This window comes from Triticum aestivum, chromosome 3A, assembly GCF_018294505.1.
Source record: "Triticum aestivum cultivar Chinese Spring chromosome 3A, IWGSC CS RefSeq v2.1, whole genome shotgun sequence".
Taxonomy (NCBI): Eukaryota; Viridiplantae; Streptophyta; class Magnoliopsida; order Poales; family Poaceae; genus Triticum; species Triticum aestivum.
In genome coordinates, this window is record NC_057800.1 from 456021301 (window position 1) to 456044924 (window position 23624).

A 23624-nucleotide genomic window follows, 5' to 3' on the forward strand; every position below is an offset into this window, starting at 1 on the left:
ATGACGAACTTGACGAACTATGAGGAAGCGATGATGAGCCTAGATTCCGCGAAATGGCTTGAGGCCATGAAATCTGAGATGAGATCCATGTATGAGAACAAAGTATGGACTTTAATTGACTTGCCCAATGATCGGCGAGCCATTGAGATTAAATGGATCTTCAAGAGGAAGACGGACGCTGATAGTAGTATTACTATCTACAAAGCTAGACTTGTCGAAAAAGGGTTTTGACAAAGTTCAAGGTGTTGACTACGATGAAATTTTCTCAACTCGTAGCGATGCTTAAGTCTGTCCAAATCATGTTAGCAATTGCCGCATTTTTATGAAATCTGGCAAATGGATAAACAAAACTACATTCCTTGATGGATTTAAAGAAGAGTTGTATATGATGCAATCAGAAGGTTTTGTCAATCCTAAAGGTGCTAACAAAATATGCAAGCTCCAGCGATCCATCTATGGACTGGTGCAAGCATCTCGGAGTTGGAATATACGTTTTGATAAGTTGATCAAAGCATATAGTTTTATACAGACTTGCGGTGAAGCCTGTATTTACAAGAAAGTGAGTGGGAGCACTACATCATTTCTGATAAGTATATGTGAATGACATATTGTTGATCGGAAATAATGTAGAATTATTCTGCAAAGCATAAAGGAGTGTTTTGAAAGAAGTTTTACAAAGAAAAACCTCGGTGAAGTTGCTTACATATTGAGCATCAAGATCTATAGAGATAGATCAAGACGCTTGATAAGTTTTTTCAATGAGTACATACCTTGACAAGATTTTGAAGTAGTTCAAAATGGAACAGTAAAAGAAAGAATTCTTGCCCGTGTTACAAGGTGTGAAGTTGAGTAAGACTCAAAGCCCGACCACGGCAGAAAATAGAATGAGAATGAAAATCATTCCCTATGCCTTGGTCATAGGTTCTATAAAGTATGCCATGCTGTGTACCAGACCTATTGTATACCCTACAGTAATTTTGGCAAGGGAGTACAATAGTGATCTAGGAGTAGATCACTGGACAGCGGTCAAAATTATCCTTGGTGGAATAAGGATATGTTTCTCGATTATGGAGGTGACAAAAGGTTCGTCGTAAAAGGGTTACGTCGATACAAGTTTTGGCACTGATCTGGATGACTCTTAGTCTTCATCTAGATACATATTGGAAGTGGGAGCAATTAGCTAAAGTAGCTCCGTGCGGAGCATTGTAGACATAGAAAATTGCAAAATACTTACGGATCTGAATATGGCAGACCCGTTGACTAAACTTCTCTCACAGGCAAACATGATCACACCTTAGTACTCTTTGGGTGTCAATCACATAGCAATGTGAACTAGATTACTGACTCTAGTAAACCCTTTGGGTGTTGGTCACATATCGATGTGAACTATTGGTGTTAACCACATAAAGATGTGAACTATTGATGTTAGATCACATGGCGATGTGAACTAGATTATTGACTCTAGTGCAAGTGGGAGACTGAAGGAAATATGCCCTAGAGGCAATAATAAAGTTATTATTTATTTCCTTATTTCATGATAAATGTTTATTATTCATGCTAGAATTGTATTAACCGGAAACATAATACATGTGTGAATACATAGACAAACAGAGTGTCACTAGTATGCCTCTACTTGACTAGCTCGTTAATCAAAGATGGTTATGTTTCCTAACCATAGACAAAGAGTTGTTATTCGATTAACGGGATCACATCATTAGGAGAATGATGTGATTGACTTGACCCATTCCGTTAGCTTAGCACTCGATCGTTTAGTATGTTGCTATTGCTTTCTTCATGACTTATACATGTTCCTATGACTATGAGATTATGCAACTCCCGTTTACCGGAGGAACACTTTGTGTGCTACCAAACGTCACAACATAACTGGGTGATTATAAAGGAGCTCTACAGGTGTCTCCAAAGGTACATGTTGGGTTGGCGTATTTCGAGATTAGGATTTGTCACTCCGATTGTCGGAGAGGTATCTCTGGGCCCTCTCGGTAATGCACATCACATAAGCCTTGCGAGCATTACAACTAATGAGTTAGTTGCAAGATGATGTATTACGAAACGAGTAAAGAGACTTGCCGGTAATGAGATTGAACTAGGTATTGAGATACCGACGATCGAATCTCGGGCAAGTAACATACCGATGACAAAGGGAACAACGTATGTTGTTATGCTGTCTGACCGATAAAGATCTTCGTAGAATATGTGGGAGCCAATATGAGCATCCAGGTTCCGCTATTGGTTATTGATCGGAGACGTGTCTCGGTCATGTCTACATTGTTCTCGAACCCGTAGTGTCCGCACGCTTAAGGTTTTGATGACAGTTATATTATGAGTTTATGCATTTTGATGTACCGAAGTTTGTTCGGAGTCCCGAATGTGATCACGGACATGACGAGGAGTCTCGAGATGGTCGAGACATAAAGATTGATATATTGGAAGCCTATATTTGGATATCGGAAGTGTTCCGAGTGAAATCGGGATTTTACCGGAGTACCGGGAGGTTACCGGAACCCCCGGGAGGTATATGGGCCTTAGTGGGCTTTAGTGGAAGAGAGGAGAGGTGGCCAGGTCTGGGCCGCGCGCCCCTCCCCCCTAGTCCGAATAGGACAAGGAGAGGGGGGCGGCGCCCCCCTTCCTTCTCTCTCTCCTCTTTCCCCCTCCCGAATCCTATTCCAACTAGGAAAGGGGGGAATCCTACTCCCGGTGGGAGTAGGACTCCTCCTGGCGCGCCCTCCTCCTGGCCGGCCGCACCCCCCCCTTGATCCTTTATATACGGGAGCAGGGGGCACCCCTAGACACACAAGTTGATCCACATGATCATATTCTTAGCCGTGTGCGGTGCCCCCTTCCACCATAATCCTCGATAATATTGTAGCGGTGCTTAGGCGAAGCCCTGCGACGGTAGTACATCAAGATCGTCACCACGCCGTCATGCTAACGGAACTCTTCCCCGACACTTTGCTGGATCAGAGTCCGGGGATCGTCATCGAGCTGAACGTGTGCTAGAACTCGGAGGTGCCGTAGTTTCGGTGCTTGATCGGTCGGGCCGTGAAGACGTATGACTACATCAACCGTGTTGTGCTAACGCTTCCGCTGTCGGTCTACAAGGGTACGTAGATCACGCTCTCCCCTCTCGTTGCTATGAATCACCATGATCTTGTGTGTGCGTAGGAAATTTTTTGAAATTACTACGTTCCCCAACAAGTAGTTCATCACAGAAATCTATTCCTGTGACTACTACACCAATTAGTGAGGAAGCTAATGATGATGATCATGTAACTTCAGATCAAGTTACTATCGAAACCTCGTAGGTAAACCAGAGTGAGATCTGCACCAGAGTGGTATGGTAATCCTGTTCTGGAGGTCATGTTACTTGACCATGACGAGCCTACGAACTATGAGGAAGCGATGATGAGCCCAGATTCCGCGAAATGGCTTGAGGCCATGAAATCTGAGATGAGATCCATGTATGAGAACAAAGTATGGACTTTGATTGACTTGCCCAATGATCGACGAGCCATTGAGATTAAATGGATCTTCAAGAGGAAGACGGACGCTGATAGTAGTGTTACTATCTACAAAGCTAGAATTGTCGCAAAAAGGTTGTCAACAAGTTCAAGGTGTTGACTACGATGAGAGTTTCTCACTCGTATCTATGCTTAAGTCTGTCCGAATCATGTTAGCAATTGCCACATTTTATGAAATCTGGCAAATGGATAAACAAAACTGTATTCCTTAATGGATTTATTGAAGAAGAGTTGTATATGATGCAACCAGAAGGTTTTGTCAATCCTAAAGGTACTAACAAAATATGCAAGCTCCAGCGATCCATCTATGGACTGGTGCAAGCATCTCGGAGTTGGAATATACGCTTTAATATGTTGATCAAAGCATATAGTTTTATACAGACTTGCGGTGAAGCCTGTATTTACAAGAAAGTGAGTGGGAGCACTACAACATTTCTGATAAGTATATGTGAATGACATATTGTTGATCGGAGATAATGTAGAATTATTCTGCAAAGCATAAAGGAGTGTTTGAAAGGAGTTTTTCAAACAAAGACCTCGGTGAAGCTGCTTACATATTGAGCATCAAGATCTATAGAGATAGATCAAGACGCTTGATAAGTTTTTCAATGAGTACATACCTTGAAATATTTTTGAAGTAGTTCAAAATGGAACAGTCAAAGAAGGAGTTCTTGCCTGTGTTACAAGGTGTGAAGTTGAGTAAGACGCAAAACCCGACCATGGTAGATGATAGAGAGAGAATGAAAGTCATTCCTTATGCCTCAGCCATATGTTCTATAAAGTATGCCATGCTGTGTACTAGACCTATTGTATACCCTGCCCTGAGTTTGGCCAGGGAGTACAATAGTGATCTAGGAGTAGATCACTGGACATTGGTCAAAATTATCCTTAGTGGAATAAGGATATGTTTCTCGATTATGGAGGTGACAAAAGGTTCGTCGTAAAGGGTTACGTCGATGCAAGTTTTGACACTGATCCAGATGACTCAAAGTCTCAATTTGGATACATATTGAAAGTGGAAGCAATTAGCTAGAGTAGCTCCGTGCAGAGCATTGTTGACATAGAAATTTGCAAAATACATACGGATCTGAATGTGGCAGACCCATTGACTAAACTTCCCTCACAAGCAAAACATGATCACACCTTAGTGCTCTTTGGGTATTAATCACATAGTGATGTGAACTAGATTATTGACTCTAGTAAACCCTTTGGGTGTTGGTCACATGATGATGTGAACTATGGGTGTTAATCACATGGTGATGTGAACTATTGATGTTAAATCACATGGTGATGTGAACTAGATTATTGACTCTAGTGCAAGTGGGAGACTGAAGGAAATATGCCCTAGAGGCAATAATAAATTTATTATTTATTTCCTTATTTCATGATAAATGTTTATTATTTATGCAAGAATTGTATTAACCGGAAACATAATACATGTGTGAATACATAGACAAACAGAGTGTCACTAGTATGCCTCTACTTGACTAGCTCGTTGAATCAAAGATGGTTAAGTTTCCTAGCCATAGACATGAGTTGTCATTTGATTAACGGGGTCACATCATTAGAGAATGATGTTATTGACTTGACCCATTCCGTTAGCATAGCACATGATCGTTTAGTTTGTTGCTATTGCTTTCTTCATGACTTATACATGTTCCTATGACTATGAGATTATGCAACTCCCATTTACCGGAGGAACACTTTGTGTGCTACCAAACGTCACAACGTAACTGGGTGATTATAAAGTTGCTCTACAGGTGTCTCCGAAGGTACTTGTTGGGTTGGCGTATTTCGAGATTAGGATTTGTCACTCCGATTGTCGGAGAGGTATCTCTGGGCCCTCTCAGTAATGCACATCACTTAAGCCTTGCAAGCATTGCAACTAATGAGTTAGTTGCGGGATGATGTATTACGGAACGAGTAAAGAGACTTGCCGGTAACGAGATTGAACTAGGTATTGAGATACCGACGATCGAATCTTGGGCAAGTAACATACCGATGACAAAGGGAACAACGTATGTTGTTATGCGGTCTGACCGATAAAAGATCTTCGTAGGATATGTGGGAGCCAATATGAGCATCCAGGTTCCGCTATTGGTTATTGACCGGAGACGTGTCTCGGTCATGTCTACATAGTTCTCGAACCCGTAGGGTCCGCATGCTTAATGTTTCGATGACAGTTATATTATGAGTTTATATGTTTTGATGTACCGAAGGATGTTCGGAGTTCCGGATGTGATCATGGACATGACGAGGAGTCTCGAAATGGTCGAGACATGAAGATTGATATATTGGAAGCCTATGTTTGGATATCGGAAGTGTTCCGGGTGAAATCAGGATTTTACCGGAGTACCGGGAGGTTACCGGAACCCCCCGGGGACTTAATTGGCCTTAGTGGGCCTAGGTGGAAGAGAGGAGAGGCGGCTAGGGCTGGGCTGCGTGCCCCTCCCCCCAGTCCGAATAGGACAAGGAGAGGGGGGCGGCGCCCCCCCCCCCTTCCTTCTTCTCTTCCACTCTTTCCCCCTCCCAAGTCCTAATCCAACTAGGAAAGGGGGGAGTCCGGTGGGAGTAGGACTCCTCCTGGCGCGCCTCCTCCCTGGCCGGCCGCACCCCCCTTGCTTCTTTATATACGGGGACAGGGAGCACCCCATAGACACAACAATTGATCGTTTGATCTTTTAGCCGTATGCGGTGCCCCCCTCCACCATAGTCCACCTCGATATTACTGTAGCGGTGCTTAGGCGAAGCCCTGCGTCGATAGAACATCAACATCGTCACCATGCCGTCGTGCTGACGAAACTCTCCCTCAACACTCGGCTGGATCGGAGTTCGAGGGACGTCATCGGGTTGAACGTGTGCTGAACTCGGAGGTGTCGTACGTTCGGTACTTGATCAGTCGGATCGTGAAGACGTACGACTACATCAACCGTTTTGTGCTAACGCTTCCGCTTTCGGTCTACGAGGGTACGTGGACAACACTCTCCCCTCTCGTTGTTGTGCATCACCATGATCTTGCATGTGCATAGGATTTTTTTTGAAATTACTACGTTCCCCAATAGGGATAGCCTGAGCCACAGATTTTAACAGGATTTCTTTCCCACCAGAAGAGAGTTGCTTCTCTATCCATCCCTTCAGTCTTTCCTTAATTCTTTCATAAAAGTGCCTGAAACAGTCACTCCTATCTGCTCCTACCATAGATGGTAGACCAAGGTATTTATCTGACAATGTTTCAGTGTCAATATGTAACTCCAGGCAAACTTCAGTCCTAGTAGTAGCTGGGGTATTTGGACTGAAGAAAACACTAGACTTGGCTAGACTGACCAACTGTCCTGAACTTGCATAGTAATCTCTAGAACTTGCTGTAAGGAAGCTGCATTTAGAACATCTGCTTTCATAAGAATCAGAGAATCATCAGCAAATAAAAGGTGTGATACTGATGGTGCATTTCTGCACACTCTAATTCCCTATATGCCACCAGCTTCTTCTTCAAACTACAATAAACTAGAGAGACCTTCCGCACAAAGGAGGAATAAATAGGGAGATAGGGGGTCACCTTGCCTGATACCCCTCGATGGAAAAAACTCATATGTCTCTTGAGAATTGAATCTTACTTTATATTTAACAGAAGTAACACAAACCATCATCATTTGGATCCAGTGCTCATGAAAACCCATCTGAACCATTATATCATGCAAGAAGGACCACTCCACTCTGTCATAAGCCTTATGCATATCCAATTTAACTGCACATAACCCTATTTGACCATTCCTCTTATTCTTTATCTTGTGTACACATTCACAGGCTATAAGGATATTATCAGTGATCATTCTTCCCGGCACAAATGCACTTTGCTTGGAGAAATAATTTCAGGAAGAATCTTTTTTAGCCTTAGTGCTAACATCTTGGAAATAATTTTGTAAAGAATGTTGCACAAGCTTATGGGGCGAAATTGAGTTACCAGTTTAGGGTTGTCCACTTTGGGTATCATGACAATCGTGGTGTCATTCCATTCAGTCGGAATTTGCCTTGAATTAATGGCTTCCAGCACCTCATGTGTGATTTCATCACCTAAGATATGCCAATACTTCTTGAAGAATATTGCATGTAGCCCGTCAGGACCGGGTGCTTTTAAGTCTCCAATACTGAAAACAACTTTTTTGACATCGTCTACAGTAAATGGTGCCATCAAGAAATTGTTCATATCCTCAGTAACTTTATGTTGCACTTTCTGTAGGACATTTGGGTTTGTATGCTGCACCTCTGAAGTAAATAGGTGAGTAAAATAATTCTGAACATGGGAGTTTAGTTCAGGCATACCTTCCAACCAGTTCCCTCCATCATCTTTTAATTTCTTAACAAATTTTTTCTTCCGTCTTGCCGAAGCAAACGCTTGAAAAAAGACTGTATTTCGATCACCACTAGACAACCATGTCACCCGTGATCTTTGCCTCGATTGTATTTCTTCTAACTCAAGCAAATATTCAATCAGTTCAGCCAACTCTTTCCTTTTCTCTTCACTATCATCGTTCATAGGCCCTGTCATGACCTTTTCAAGATCTGCTGAGCTTTGCGCAAACGCTTCTTGGGTTTCTTTAGAACCCTTTGATCCCAATCGTGGAATTCAGCATGCATTTTGTTCAACTTGTCATATATGCTTGCCGCACTTGGGTCAGCACTTACCATCTCCCATGCCGCAAGAACAATTGCATCAAAGTTTTTCTATCTCAGCCATCTTGCCTCGAAGCGTTTAACCTGCAAATTGTTCCCACCCCCAGTGTTTGGAGAGTAATATTCAGTATCTACACATAGTGGTCTGTGATCAGAGTGACTGTACTCCATATTCTCAAGAGACGCAATAGGGAACATAGCCGACCACTCATCATTTGCTAGGCCTCTGTCCAGCCTATACCTTATTCTTCCTCTGTACCATGTGAACGGATCTCCAGTATACCCAATATCATGCAGTTGGAAATCATCAATTACCTCCTGAAAAGCCTGCATGTATTGTATAGGCCTTGGGTTCCCACCATCCTTTTCATGAAGATATAAGATTTCATTAAGATCTCCAATTAGCAACCACGACAAGTTTTGGCTTTGCTGCAGTTGTATTATACGTCTCCAGGTCATGTGTTTATTTTTCCATTTGAATTCACCATATATCCCCGTCAAGTGCCAGAAAATATTATTACTCACTTCAATCTTTACATCAATGAACATAGGATCAAGAGCTATCCTATGAATCTTAATAGTAATATTCCATAATAAAAGTAAACCCCCCTTCCTACCATCACTAGGGCATACAATTTTATTATCCATCTTGAGTCTTTTGCGCAAACACTCTGCCGGATAGTTGTCAAGGTGTGTCTCCGACAAGAAAATCACCTCGGGGTTGCACCTCCACTGGTCCAATAGAGCACGTACTGCCGGGGCATTCCCAAGGCCCCGGCAGTTCCAAGCTAAAAGTTTCATTGCGTCTGGTCATCCCCCTCATGGGAGGACGCCGATATCTCAAGGGTTTTGGTTACCGCCGCACTGTCCGCTGCATCGCCTTCTACCCCTTTCAGCTTCTTCTTGTTTGCATTCTTTTGAGGAGTACCAGCTGGATCACTTAGGCTGCTAGGGGGCGAATCCCCCTCATCCTTCTCTACCGTCTCCACCCCCATCAACAGGTTTGACGGACCTGCTGGCCTAATGGCCAAAGCCAACGCACTAGCATCAATATTGGAGTCTGCTGCTGTTCTTTTCCCCAGGATGTTCATGTTTCTCACATCCTGACTAGTGTTTCCTTTCAGTTCAGTCTCCATATCCTGCACATCTCCATTATTAAACAATGCAATGTGACGCCAACTGGCCGTTGCACCTCTATCAGCAGCAAACGGGGGGACTCCCCTTCCTCGCCCGGGTCCAAAAGGTGGATTTCCTCTTCCATTCTCACCTCTGCCCCTGCCTGAACCTCTTCCACAACCACGGCCACGACCTCTTCCACCATCTACTAGCATAAAATCTCCCCACTCAAGCTTACTTTCATCATGTTCACCAGTGCCACACTCCTGGTACCAGTGGCCTAGCAGGCCACAATTGCCACAAAACATTGGGATTTTCTCATACTGAACTTGATAATATTCTGTTTCTTCATTCTTTGTTATAGAAACAAAACGAATTAACTTTTTTGTCACACGTAACTCAACCCTTACTCTTACAAATTCACCAGCAAAACCAGCAGGAAGAGTAGTCTGCACTTCAAGAACTTTTCCCATCCTGCGACACATACCTTTGATCGCCGCTGGGATTAGGAAGTTATCTGGTAGTTTTAGGACCCTTGCCCAAACATCAACCTTATCAAGCTGAACCGATCTGGGGTTCCTAAATCCATCATATTTAGCCAACAGCACCCCCTTGGTCTCGAAATAACCAATGTCCCATATTCATAGCAGTATTCCAATCTGCAAGACATCCAAATTGAACTGTGAACAGATTGTCCTCAACCTTGCCACCGGACTTCTCTTGCGGGGTTCCACGCCGCTCTCATGTCAGAGTACAAAGCAGATGGTCTAAACCCTTTGTTCGTGTGTACCTTGGCTATGGCGAGCCACTTGGCCGTGATCGGTTCGTCCTTGAACTCTTCTTCCCAGACAAACTGCTCTTCCTCCTCCTCTTGAAGATCTAGCCGGCTGAGTAGAGCCTCGACCGGTTCCTTCTCCTTCTGTGAACTTCCTGATGCATCCCGCGCCGCCATCTGATCTGGTAGCCAAACCCTAGCTCTTTCGTAGGGAGTAATTAAAACCCTCTTCTACTGCTTGCACCCAGCCGGACGGGATCTAGGGAGGGGCGAGAGGAGGGAGGGGATCGACCTTAGTTGACGGAGATCATACTCTGGGCAGGCGGCGCCGCCAGAGGAACTCTAAACCCTATGAGGGGAACTCGTATAGAGAAAGAGATATTATTTGATGGATAGATTAAGAATTTTTTCATTGAGTCTAGACTAATTTTTTTTTCTTCAAAATATGAAGGATTGATTTCTATCCTATATAGAAATGAAAATTCATTCTTGTAAATCAAAGGGCTTTAAAAATATTTTTTTCTTTGTAAATCCTATTCTATAGAGTTTCTACAAAATTTCTACAGGAGGCCTTAATTTGTGAGAGAAGAAACAATCTTCCGGTGGCTGGGCACAAGCCAGCCTTAGAGGGTGCTTGGATACAAGGGACTATTTTTAGTCTGACTAAAAATAGTCTCTTTTAAAGGCTAAAGTTCCAAGCACCCCTGACTAAAGAGAGGCTAGGACTAGTCTTGAGGCTAAAATCTTTTAGTCATGGGAAACCTACTAAAATATGTATTAGCTCTCTTTCTCCTCATTTAGTTCCTCTCTTTAGTTCTGGATTGGAGGGTTTGGAGGATAATAAATGCTCAATGACTAGATTTTAGTCTCTTTAGTATTTGGATCCAATCATGGATGAGACTAGCAAGTTTTAGTCTCACTACTTTTAGTCATGAGACTAAAACGTATCCAGCATGCTCTTAATCAGACTGCCGTAGTCATGGTTTCGGCCGCGGAATTCAAAAACCAGGAGCCGTCGGCACGCCGAGAAAAAGATACGGAGCCACGCAGGCACACACAGTCACGCGTGGCACGTAACGCAGCGACCCGTGCTGCACGACGGCCAAGAGTTCCACGCCACTGACTGACCGACTGACCCACGAGAGAGAGACCAAAGTCGAGGGAGGGAAGGAAACGGCCGACGTCTCCACGTCGCGCACGCAGTACGTGCGTAAGTGGGCCCCGGAAGGAGGTGGCGGGGGCGCTGCACCTGGACCCGGCATGCCCTCCCCCCGCGCCCCGAAGCCGTCGACACGCGTCCACGCCCATGCCCCGAATATCGCAGGTTCACGCTCGATGTTGCTCCCGCTACCTGCCCCATCCCTCCCCGCCGCTGCCGCTCGCCAGCGACAACCGCACGCTTTCCCCCGCCGACTCGCTCGCTGCGATCCGTCGAAACGGGCCCGCTTTCCTGAATCCGGCGGGCACGGCCGAGGGCAGGGGGAGCGGCGCGCGGCGTAAAACCTCGCCTGTTTCGTGCTAAACCTTTTGCCCAAGTCCAACTCCGGCGGTCAGGTGAGACCCAGACGTACCGCGCCTCGTGCCGCTCCAGTGAACGGGCGCCATCGCAATGATTCACGTAGCTTTCGCCGCAACCGATCGATCCCGCGGCTACTGCCAGCGCGCACCTTCCGTATGCGCCCGTCGCAGTTCTCGTGATCCCGCACTGTGCGGTCGGACGGCGACGTCGCTGAACTACCTCCGTCCTAGGTGATTATTCTCGGTCGTTTGCGTGTACTATCGGTTGCATTATTGTTGTTTTCCTTCACCATAAGCTGATGCACAAGGAATGTAACTGACCACTGATGGACGGCTTCAATATAACACCTTTGCACTCTTTAAATGCCTTTTGTCTTTTATAATGTCTATATACCACGGAGTCTGTTTCGGCGCGTATAGAAAGATAAATGTGTGCCGATGAATTCAAATAAGTTATAGTCATTATATAACTGATTGTGAATTGATTTAATGAAGTTATAATGCCTTGTTGTTGTTGTGTAGTGTGTTTGTCCTTTGGGGCGTTAGCACGTCGACTTTCTGGATGTCTACTTCAACAAGGTTTGTTCGACTGCTGTGAAGGAGGGGTGATGACGGCGATGCCTCTTCAGCTCACTTCAATGCTTACAGTCGTTGTTAGATGATATGGATATAGTTTTTGTTACCGTTGTGGTCTTTGTACTGCCATGATGTGATGAATAGATCAGAAGTCATCCCCACAAAAAAATGGTTTCTCGAATGTTGTATACCCGCTACTAATTTATTACTAATGTCATTATTACTTCCTCTGTCCGGGTTTATAGATGGTAATAGTACTGAAATGTTTGATACCTATCACTAATTTATTACCGGTGCCATTCTTACTTCCTATGTTTGAGTTTATAAACCCATATTGTATTTTGCATAAAATTTAACCATGGGTGGGCTAGCAAAATATATTTATTTATTTAAAAATATCATGTATTTGTATTTGAACTTTTTTATATTGGTATTATTTTACTACATACTCCCTCTGTCTCAAAATATAAGATATTTTTGGTCTAAATCTAGAACAAAAAACGTCTTTATTTTAAGATAGGAGAGTATAATTTATGTTTTTATTAACCAAGTTTATGATAAAAAAAATGACTGAAATACAAGGGGACTAACAGAAACGAAGAAAGGGAGTACCAATTTTGAAGATGATGCATTTGTGAATGCCTATCAAAACCTAACGAGTGCCTCTTTGATTGATTTGTAAAGTAGAAAAAACACAGGAAGAGGGTGTCTGCCATATTCGTATATAGGATTGCTCCGATGTTTGATTGAGCACATGAAAACACATAGAAATCTTCATATAAGATTGAAGTGGATGAAAATTTATCTATGAAATCTAGATCAAGTGAATCTTGGATTACATTCCTACGAGTCCAACGTTGTGTGTAGGGGAAAAAAAATCTAAGGATCAAAATCTTCAAAAATACCGTCACGAATCATTTGAATCAAAGAGGTCTTGGGTGAGTAGTGACAGCTAGGGTTTTGGTTACCGCTTGAGAAATTCGGTTACGGGGGCAGATTGATGCCCACGAGAAATCACCTTACCGAGCAGGATATCCCAAAAACAGTGAATTTAACTGAATTTTGACTGAATATTATCCAATTTTAAAATGTATTCAAAATTGCGTTCTCCACAGTAACCAAAAACCTCAATGCTTCATGAGATCTTATTTTCATCGGGGTCCAAAACCTTGGTGACAGCTTGTGTGCATCTACCAGTTCTTGTCTACCAGTCAAAACTGCACAACATGCCCCACAGGCGTCATTCCTCTCCCATCCACGTAACCCCTCCCACTTTCAATTCAGGTCCCACGCGTTACCTAAAAGCGCCAAACGTTAGATCGTTCCCTGGACCCTCCCCACAAGCACCGCAAGCGACTAGAAAGCCTGGACCCGCCGCCAGAAGCCGACGCCCCTCTCCACGGTCCATATGAGCCGCGCGTACCACGCCCGTCCGCGAGCCCCGAGACTCCGAGCCGCTCATCGCGCTCGCCACGCGCCTGCCGCCGGCTCATCGCCGCCGTCCACGTCCAGGCCCGCGAGATCCACGTCCGGATACGGCTCCCGCCCTCGCTGTCACGTATCGGGGCCATCTACGGGAAATCGGACGGCCCTGGAGCGCTGTCTAACCTTTTCCCTCCCGTGGCCGCGGGTATTAGAGGCGCCTCGCCGTCCCACGCCCACAGTTCTTTTTGTTCTCTCCGGCGAAGGAAATGAGCAGCGAGACGAGCAAGCGAGATCATGCACGGGAGCTCCTCGCCGCCGACAGGAAGCTGATGACCGTGGCCCGTTCGGCGCGACGGCGCCGGCTGGAGCTCCGGCGGCTGGGACGTACGGCGTCCGCGGCCGCGGAGGACGAGGGTGCGAAGCGGGTGCGGCCGGCGCCGGACAGCTCCTCGGACTCGTCTGACTCCGCGAAGGTGGTGCCGGTGGCGTCTAGGTGTTCGGCGTGCGTGTCGCACGGGGCGGTGTCCGTGATCGGGCGCCGGCGGGAGATGGAGGACGCGGTGGCCGTCGCCGCGCCGTTCCTGGCCGAGACGGCGGGGGTGGAGGGCAGCGGCGACGTGGAGTACGGGGCAGGGGACGAGGGCTTCTTCGCGGTGTACGACGGGCACGGCGGGTCGCGCGTGGCGGAGGCGTGCCGGCTGCGGATGCACCTGGTGCTCGCGGAGGAGGTGCGGCTTCGTCGTCTGCGGCCCGGGGGCGAAGGGCAGCGTCAGGCCGAGGACGACGAGGACGGTGCGCGGTGGAAGGAGGCCATGACGGCCTGCTTCGCCCGGGTGGACGGCGAGGTCGGCGTCGACGACGGGACCGACACCGGCGAGCAGACGGTGGGCTCCACCGCCGTCGTGGCCGTCGTGGGCCCGCGCCGCATCGTCGTCGCGAACTGCGGCGACTCCCGCGCCGTGCTCTCTCGCGGCGGCGTCCCCGTGCCGCTCTCCTCCGACCACAAGGTACACGACACGACGCTGCCACGCATCCGTCCGTTCAAATTAACAGGGTCAGATAAATCGCCGGTTCACGCCATCTTTTCCGCGAGATCTGTTTCCGTTCCGGCCCCCGGGCTACAGGTGTCGCCTCCGCCGCTCCAGCCCCTGCTTTTGCGCGCGGGCGTGTCGAAACGGGGACGTTTCGTGTGTTCCATGGGCGATGATGGGTTGGTGTCCATATTAAAAGTTTTTATTTAACACAGTACAGACGCAAACGCTCATTATTTGGGCGGTCGTGTGGGACTAGTGGACTGCGTCACCCTGTGTCATGTGCAAAACGCATGAGTTCGCCGGAACTCTCTTACCCCAGCTCCCTGGTCGGATCGTTGAGGGAAAAACTCTGGTGATATCTGGTAGGTTGTACTCCCTCTGTCCGGAAATACTTATCATCAAAATGAATAAAAGGGGGTGTATCTAGATGTGTTTTAGTTTTAGATACACCCCTTTTTATCCATTTCGATGACAAGTATTTCCGGTAGGTGCTAATCGTGCCGAAAAGGCGTCGGCACGACACGTATATGAGGTTTCTCTGTTGGGCTAAGGCACCTTCTCTGCCTGGTTGCCAAATGTGTGTCGATTGAATTTGGTTGGTGCAAAGTTGGTTTGGCGGCCATTCTTTTGATCCTCTGGCCGTACGTCTGTATGGTTTGGTTGGGAGTATACACCTCAATACATGCGTGAGAGAACACACTGTATGTGTGTTAAGTAGCTCCTGAATTGAAATTAAGTTTATGAGTTTATGATGATTTAGGTCGTTAGCTCTAGTTTAGAAAAGTACACACATAATTCGAAAATACACCCTCGGTTTCTAAATGTAAGTTTTTTAGAGATTTCAGTATGGACTACATATGGAGCAAAATATGTATTCCATATCTGAAATCTTGAAAAAGACTTCTATTTAGAAACGGAGGGGGTAATAATGTGTGAGAGACAGTGGCTCGGTCTGATGGCTTCCTCTGTTAAGTGTCAAGCTATCTTCAGATGATGTCTTGCTTGTGCAGTAGGACAGCAGCTCAGACGTCGATTGGCTAAACCGGGGAGAAGGAAATTAGCTTAGACTGTATTTCCGGCAATATTTCACTCAACATGGTTGAAACAACATGCAATAGCTAACTTCTCACTTGTAACTCAAAGTTAAGGTATTTGTCAAGCCCATTTACCAGTCGCGTGCTTAGCACTATGCCACTATCATAGAGTATAATAGGCAGGACCGAGTTGGCCTCCATAGACACACTTAGGGTTCTCTGTGTCTAAACCATTGCCAGATCTCATCCATCCATCTGTTCCGATGCAGAGTGATGTTAAAGATTAATGCTTAAGCCTAATGATCTTTCCTTTTCAAATTATTTGGAGCGATAGCAGCTTTGCAAGTGCCGTGTACATGGTTCTTGGGTTAAACATCTCAGAAGGTTGTGATACAATGTGTGCCTAGCTAAACCTTACCAGAACCTCAACTAAATCAAAAATTCTCTTGCCTTCCCTTACCCTTACCCATACTCAACTCAAATCAAATCTTACCAAAATCTAGAATGCGATGGGTATAAGATTTATGTCGGACACGATTGGTGTTGAACCACTAGAATATGTATGCCCTTGTTGCAACACACGGGCAGTTAGTAATTTAGTCCAGACAGTAATGGAGAGCGAAATGCTCACCGAAGTTGAGGTGGGTGTCTTGGCAAGCGATGTACTATGGACACTATTAAGATTGAGAAAATAATTTGCTTTAGATGCGGGTCTGTCAAGTCATATCAAGTATGCTGGTCGTTTATGAAAGTGTTGCCAGACTGCTGCTTTAAGCATTGCCATTAGTCAGCTATGTGTTTTCGTAGTCATTGTGGGGACCAACACGATGCGCCAGGGTTTTACTGTAATGATACAGGATGCAGAGATTGTGCACAATTTTGCATCTGTTCATAAATGAAACTAGTTGATTCAAGGTGCTGCTTCAAAACAATAGGAATATTTTTCCCCAAGCAGAGCTTGTGAAGCCTTATCTTGCTCAACAAAAACACAAATATGTAGCCGCGTTGATCATTTTTATTTAGATTTGTATCTAAGCGGTGGCAAGGTACTAGCACAATGCAATGCTACTCAACTGGTTAAGGTTGGTGATAGACAATTTGTCTTGTTTGGTACTCTGGCAATAATACTTGAAGAGCGGAAGTCCCTTGTCGCATGCACTTGATATGGCTTGATATATCCGCAACTAGAACATCTTGTTTTCAAAACCTCAATGCAGATAGTTGATGTGTCATTCTGCCTTTAGTTATCCGGCTGACTTTCGTCCAACGCGCTCTTTCCGCGGTAGCAACTTTATACAAAAGCATGATTTCTCATCATATCCATCATTTTGCAATGCAAGCTGGTGGTTCTGTATGTTAATCGTGTCTATTGCTTGTCCATGCAAAGACATTAGGGAATTTCTCTTTGCTGGCATAACTTCCTCTTGAACAATTTCGCTTCTTCTGCAATTCCAACTTTGTAGGACAGTAGTGTGTGGGAACGTTGATGTCTTTCTCTTGTTTTGACGGTACACAGCCAGACCGACCTGACGAAATGGAAAGAGTAGAAGCAGCTGGTGGCAAGGTCATTAACTGGAATGGACACCGTATCCTGGGAGTGCTCGCAACTTCGAGGTCAATCGGTACGATGCTGTACCGTCTTGATCTGTACATTTCTTGTCGGCAGACATATATGCACAAGTTAAATATTTGTAGCTGAGATTGACAGTGCTATAGTTGTTTTGAAAATATTAACATTGGTACGTAGTAGCTTTGGCAAGAAAACTGACAGTAGCCTAGTTACAACTTGACAAGTATTATGCATAATAGATATATAGATCTCACAAATTATGCACTGTTCTGAATTCCTTATGGTTGCCATCTCAGGAGACTATTACCTGAAGCCATATGTGATAGCGGAACCAGAAGTCACCGTCATGGACCGGACGGACAAAGACGAGTTCCTCATACTGGCAAGCGACGGCCTGTGGGATGTGGTGTCCAATGATATCGCCTGCAAGATCGCGAGAAATTGCCTAAGTGGGCGTGCGGCCTCCAAGTACCCCGAGTCCGTCTCCGGGAGCACGGCGGCCGACGCCGCGGCGCTGCTGGTGGAGCTCGCCATGGCACGCGGCAGCAAGGACAACATCAGCGTCGTCGTGGTCGAGTTGCGGCGACTGAAGAGTAGGACAGCGGCGGTGATCAAAGAAAACCGCAGGTGGTAGTAGTGATAATGTAAGGGTGGCCGGCTGGATAGGATGTCAGATTATTCGAGCATGGCGAGAGAGAGAGAGAGAGAGAGAGAAAGAAAGAATTTGCGGCTGTTCGCTGGGATGGTTGTAGTTAAGAGGGCTCAGGGACGGTGTGGCCGTGCTGCCGTTGAGTTGAGTGTGCTATTTGTAGCCGTGCTGCCGTTGTATTGCGTTGCGTTGGTTCTTTAGTTCTTCTATATATGGTGACTGACGTTCGGGGCGAAGCGGCAAGAAGCATAAGCTGCTTTCGTCAGTTCTGATTTGATCATTGGTTTTTCCATGCGGTTGGAGTCTTGGGTGATCCAATAGTTTGTGAGATGACTGCACTTGGATCTTCATGCCAAGCAGTTCATGATTGAGGGTTGAGGCGGATTGGCAGGACCAGTGTCAGTGTGTCAGCACTGTCGGTCGATTCATGACTCAATTTGCTTCTCTGGTAGTGTGGTTCGATGCAATTTGGTGGCTACAGAATCAGAGCAAGATGGAGAGGAACTGGGGAAGAAGAACCCGCAACGTTTGCCTGGGCCTTCGACGCTTGATCACACTTATCTTTTTTTATGCAACCGATCAAGAGACCCTCTATTCGACGCCTGATCAAACTGAAAAATGTTGAACATGTATAGCAAAATGTTTCTCATGTATACGGAAAATGTACAATATGTATTAAAGAAATAGACATCAAAAGGTATATATGAAAAAAATGTACAATATGTTCAGCGCGGTAGCTGACCATGTTGTCTGGCCATCTCAAACGGCGTTCATGCAAGGAAGGAATATATTTGATGGTATAGTAGTCCTGCATGAGACCGTCCATGAGATGCATCGAAAAAACATGAATGGAGTGATATTCAGAATTGACTTTGAAAAAGCCTATGACAAGGTTAAATGGTCCTTCTCCAACAGGCCCTAATAATGAAATGTTTCTCAAATAAATGGCACCAGTGGATCCAAAATTTTATAACTGGAGGTAATGTTGCCACCAAAGTAAATGATGAGGTAGGCTATTACTTTCAGATAAAAAAGGCCTATGGCAGGATGAGTTCATGTCCCCAATGTTATTTAACATTGTTGCTGACATGTTGGCTATTCCAATTGAACACGCAAAGTAGGACGGCCAGATTGTAGTAGTAGTCCACACCTTGTGGATGGTGGCCTCTCTATTTTACAATATGGCGATGACACAATTCTTTTTATGAAACACGATCTGGACAAGGCTCGAAATTTGAAACTCAGAAAATGTCGGGTCTCAAAATAAACTTCCATAGAAGTGAATTGTTCTGCTTTGGAGAAGCCGTTGAGGCAACGGCCGATTATGCTGACCTTTTTGATTGCGCACATGATCAATTCCCGATTAAATATCTGGAAATACTGATTCATTATCAATGCCTCACCATTAAGGAGTGCAAGCATGTAAAGGAGTGTCTAAAAAACGGTTGAGCAGTTGGAAAGGCAAACTGCTATCAGTTGGGGGACGGTTGGTTTTGATTAACTATGTCCTCATAAATATGGTTCTCTATATGTTTTCTTTCTTCCAACTTCCAAAAAAGGTCCTACAAAACTGGACTATTTTATATCTAGGTTCTTTTGGCAAGGAGATGGTGAAAAGAAAAATACAAGCTCGCCAAATGGAGCGTCGTTTGTAGTGTGAAAGACGAAGATGGCCTTGGCATTCATGATCTGCAGGTCAAGAATGAGGCCCTACTCAGTAAATGGTTATTCAAACTTCTTACTGAGGATAGTGTTTGGCAAACCATTCTGCACAACAAGTATCTAGGTCAAAAGGCGGTGTCTCAAGCATTTTGGAAACCCGGTGACTTGCACTTCTGGGCTGGCCCAATGGCGACAAAGAAACATCTCTTTCGCTTTGGGTCTTTCGCGATAAAAGACGGGTCGGAGATTCGTTTTTGGGGAGACATATGGCTAGGCAAGGCTAGTCTCCGAACAATATCCAGTCTTATACAACATTGCTCGCGATAAGAATAATACTATTGCATAGGTGCTCAGTTCATCCCTACCGAATATTTTGTTCAGGCAGGATTTGATTGCCCCCGACTTGTGTCATGGCATAATCTTTTATCCAGACTGGATTCAATTAACCTGACACAAGGTTAGGATGTGTTTCGCTGGAACCTTACTATATCCGGGTCTTTCACTGTAGACTCTATGTACTATGCACTCACACATTCTAAGGTACCAGTCAGTAATAACAAAAAAATTTGGAAGTCCATGATTCCACTAAAAGTGAAATTTTTTATGTGTATCTTCGTAGGGGAGTTATGTTAACTAAAGACAATCTCGCACGACGCAACTGACAAGGGAGTAAGAAGTGTTGTTTTTGTATTCATGACGAGACAATCAAACACCTTCTTTTCAATGCAAGCTTGCACGTTCTACGTGGTCATCATCTAAATAGCATTAAATTTGCATCCGCCCACAAATGTTGCCAATATTTTTGGTCATTAATTGGATGGTATTCCAAATAGTTCCAAAATGCTAATAAGGGAGGGAGTGTATGCCTTAATTTGGTCACTGTGACTATGTAGAAATGATTTGATTTTCAATACAAAATGCTTTTCCTTTGCAGGTTATTTTCCGGTGTACGCACTCTCTCTATATGTGGTCTATTCTAGAACGACCGAAGTACCAACCGCTATTTAAGGCAGTGTGTACGCGATTGGACCAGGTGTCTATGAAAGTATGGAGGTGGCAACATAACCTTCGGATCGATCCACCACCTCCTTCGACTCAACCCGGCAATCCGACCCATGGGCAAGCGCGCCCATGGGCACCCGACCCTAATGGGTAGGGTATGGGTCGTCATTTTCACCCATGGGTAAGCCCGATGGGTAACCAGATTAGTCATGGGTAGGGTATGGGCATAAAGTCCTGCCCGTGGGTCACCCGATGGGTCGCCCGATTAACTGACATGTGTGTCTCGGTATAAAAAAAGGCCTAAACTAGTCACCTGGTCTCGCACTACCCCATTGTTTCTGTATGCTACATATGGCTCACAGCTTTTTCTAGACAAATATGGCTCACTGCTGCCATTTGCTAGCCACTCAATACACAGCCCACTTTGATTTAGTAGATTAGACAGCCCACTTTGATTTAGTAGATCAGACAGCCCACTTTGATCAGACAGCCCACTAGTACTAGTAGCATGCAGTAGCAGGCCCTTGCCGCTCCTTTTTATAGGCCTTTCCTTTTCTATCGGCCCATGTAAATAAGACTAGCTACACACACGCTCACGCTGGTGCATCCGCTTCACATAGGTGAATTAGTACCACCTCGCTAAGGTAGCAAGGAACGGAGCAGCAGGAAGGCTATAAATATAGCAGGTTGCTGTATGTGTGCTCTATTGCATGCGTGCCCGATGGGTGCCCGATAGGGTTGGGTGACCCGCCGGGTTCGGGCATGGGTCCGAGTTGTAACCCATGGGTAGGGTCGTGGGTGGGTCCTCTGCCCGATAGCGAACTCGGGCATGGGTTTGGTTGGGGTCGACCCGGTGATACCCGACCTGACTGCCAGGTTGACCTTTGACATAGGCATAATGTAGGTCTATAGGACTCTATTATTGTCAATTTGTCGGTTTTTATTTGATGAACTTTTGTCGGACTTTCGGATTTGATTGTGTGCATCCTAATTATACAGAGGCCGGGTGTTACTCATAATGCTTTGTATCCACTTGATGCTACATTTTAAGATAATAGAATCGCACTTTATCAAAAAAGAAAAATGTTAATCATGTACTCCCTCCGTATCAAAATATAGGACGTATTTGCAAATTAAACTGCAAATACTTCTTATATTTCGCTACATGGGTAGTATTTGAAAAATGTTAGATGTGTATATGAAAAATGTACACAAGAAATGTACAATGTTTATATAAAATGTAGACATAACAAAAATATGATTTCAAAGATGTTAATCATGTAGTCAAAAACTGTTACATGTGTATATGAAAATGTTTCTGATGCACAGAAAAGTTGTAAAATTTAGTATGGAAAAAAGTAGACATAAAAAATACATTTACAAAAAGTTAATTATGTATTTTAAAATTTTAAAATTGTGTATAAAATGTTCATGATGTATAAAAAAACGTACAATGTTTATGAAGAAAGTAGACATAAGTATTAAAAATTTCAAAAATAATGATCATGTAAATGAATAATGTTCTTATATATACGAAAAAAATCTTGAATGTGTATGTGAAAGGGTTGACATCAACATATATATTCAGAAAATATGTTAGTCATGTCTTTGAAAAATGCTCAACATGTACAGAAAAAATCTTTAATTGTTAAATGTATTTGAAGAATGTTAAACATATATAAAATATATTATTGTTCTATACGGAGAAAGAAAATACAATAAAACCTACAAAAACAAAAAGAACGAAGAAAACTAGTGCAAAAGAATGAAAACAGTGAAAACCATAAAAGAAATAAAAAAATGCATGAAAACTAAGGAAACAGAAGAAACGTAAAGAAAATAGAAAACAAAAGGAAAGGCCTCTAAAGCTGGGAAAAACCAAGAAAACCAAACAAAAGCGTAGAAAAAAACCATGAAAAGAGCAAAACAACGATGAAAAAATATGGAAACCGAAGAAAACTCTAAACAAACAAAAAAAAACCTGAAAGATAAAACAAACAAAGGAAAAAACTAGGGAATAGCTGACCAAAACCAATGAACAACTCGATCAACTGACCGAAAAAGTAACACAAAAAACGGGCCGTCGAGAAACATCGGGAGAGGGAATTCCTTCGCGCGAGAGCTGCTTCCATCTCGCGATATGCGAGATATAACTCTCACAGCGATCGATCACGTACACCCAGGCGCCTCGTCCTTGGTGTGCTCCGGGTTTTTTCTGAACCTCATGTGTACCTTTTTCCTTTGTTCATTTATTTCTTTTATTTTTCTTTTCTTACAAATTCGTTTTTTCTGAAATTGCGAAACAATTTTTCAATTCATGAATTGTTTTGAATATATTGAAAAATTCGAGGACATTTTGTAGAAGTTGTGATTTTTTTTTGGAATTTTCTGAATTTTTGCGAACTCATGAACAATGTTTTGAAAGTCCTGAACAAGTTTCAAAATGACATTTTTTAAACATTTGGGAATAATTTTGGGAGTTCATGAATTTTTTGAATAAACGCATATTTTTTGAAATTTGGGAAAAAATCGAAGTTCGCAATCTTTTTTATTTTCTGAACATTTTCGAATTTTCGAACAATTTTGGAAGTCGAAAATATTATTTATTTTCACAAACAATTTCTCAGAATTCGAGAATAGTTTTTAAAATTCACGAAAATTTTATAAATTCATGATTGTTTTGAAAACTGTGAACATTGGTTGAATTTTGGGAACATTTATTTAAATTTGTGATCATTTTTTGTATTGGCAAACATTTATTTGAAAACCAATCAGGAATAAAAAAACATCAGGCAAGGTCGGTTGCCCTTACTGTCCTAGGAAAGTTCATAGTTTTGAAAAAAGTTAACAAAAATGAAGAAAACTTCAGGAATTTCTAAAAAGGTCGCGAAATGGTGCGGAAAAAGTTTGTAATTTGAAATGTTCATGAAAGTTAAAAAACATTTTAGTGTTCACAGAAAATAAAATTTGTAAAAAAACCATAACTTGAATAAAAGTTCATAAGTTTGAAAAAAAACATAAACCTGAAAAGGGTTCAAGAATTTGCAAAAACT

The 23624-nt window shown here is 43.9% G+C and overlaps 1 protein-coding gene across 1 annotated transcript; it reads left to right on the forward strand.

Moving 5' to 3' along the window:
* Positions 1-13558: 13558 nt before the first annotated feature.
* LOC123061634 (probable protein phosphatase 2C 8) lies at positions 13559-18197 on the forward strand. Its single transcript, XM_044484813.1, has 3 exons — positions 13559-14627; positions 17205-17310; positions 17555-18197. The coding sequence occupies exons 1-3, from the start codon at positions 13887-13889 to the stop codon at positions 17890-17892; spliced, it is 1185 nt and encodes a 394-aa protein (XP_044340748.1). The 5' UTR covers positions 13559-13886; the 3' UTR covers positions 17893-18197.
* Positions 18198-23624: the final 5427 nt, after the last annotated feature.

Bases quoted from the DNA above. Each gene is read 5' to 3' on its own strand.
- LOC123061634 (XM_044484813.1), top strand. From the start codon at position 13,887: ATGAGCAGCGAGACGAGCAAGCGAGATCATGCACGGGAGCTCCTCGCC. The intron at 14,628-17,204 runs GTACACGACACG...GACGGTACACAG, and splicing joins CGCTCTCCTCCGACCACAAG to CCAGACCGACCTGACGAAAT. The intron at 17,311-17,554 runs GTACGATGCTGT...TTGCCATCTCAG, and splicing joins CGCAACTTCGAGGTCAATCG to GAGACTATTACCTGAAGCCA.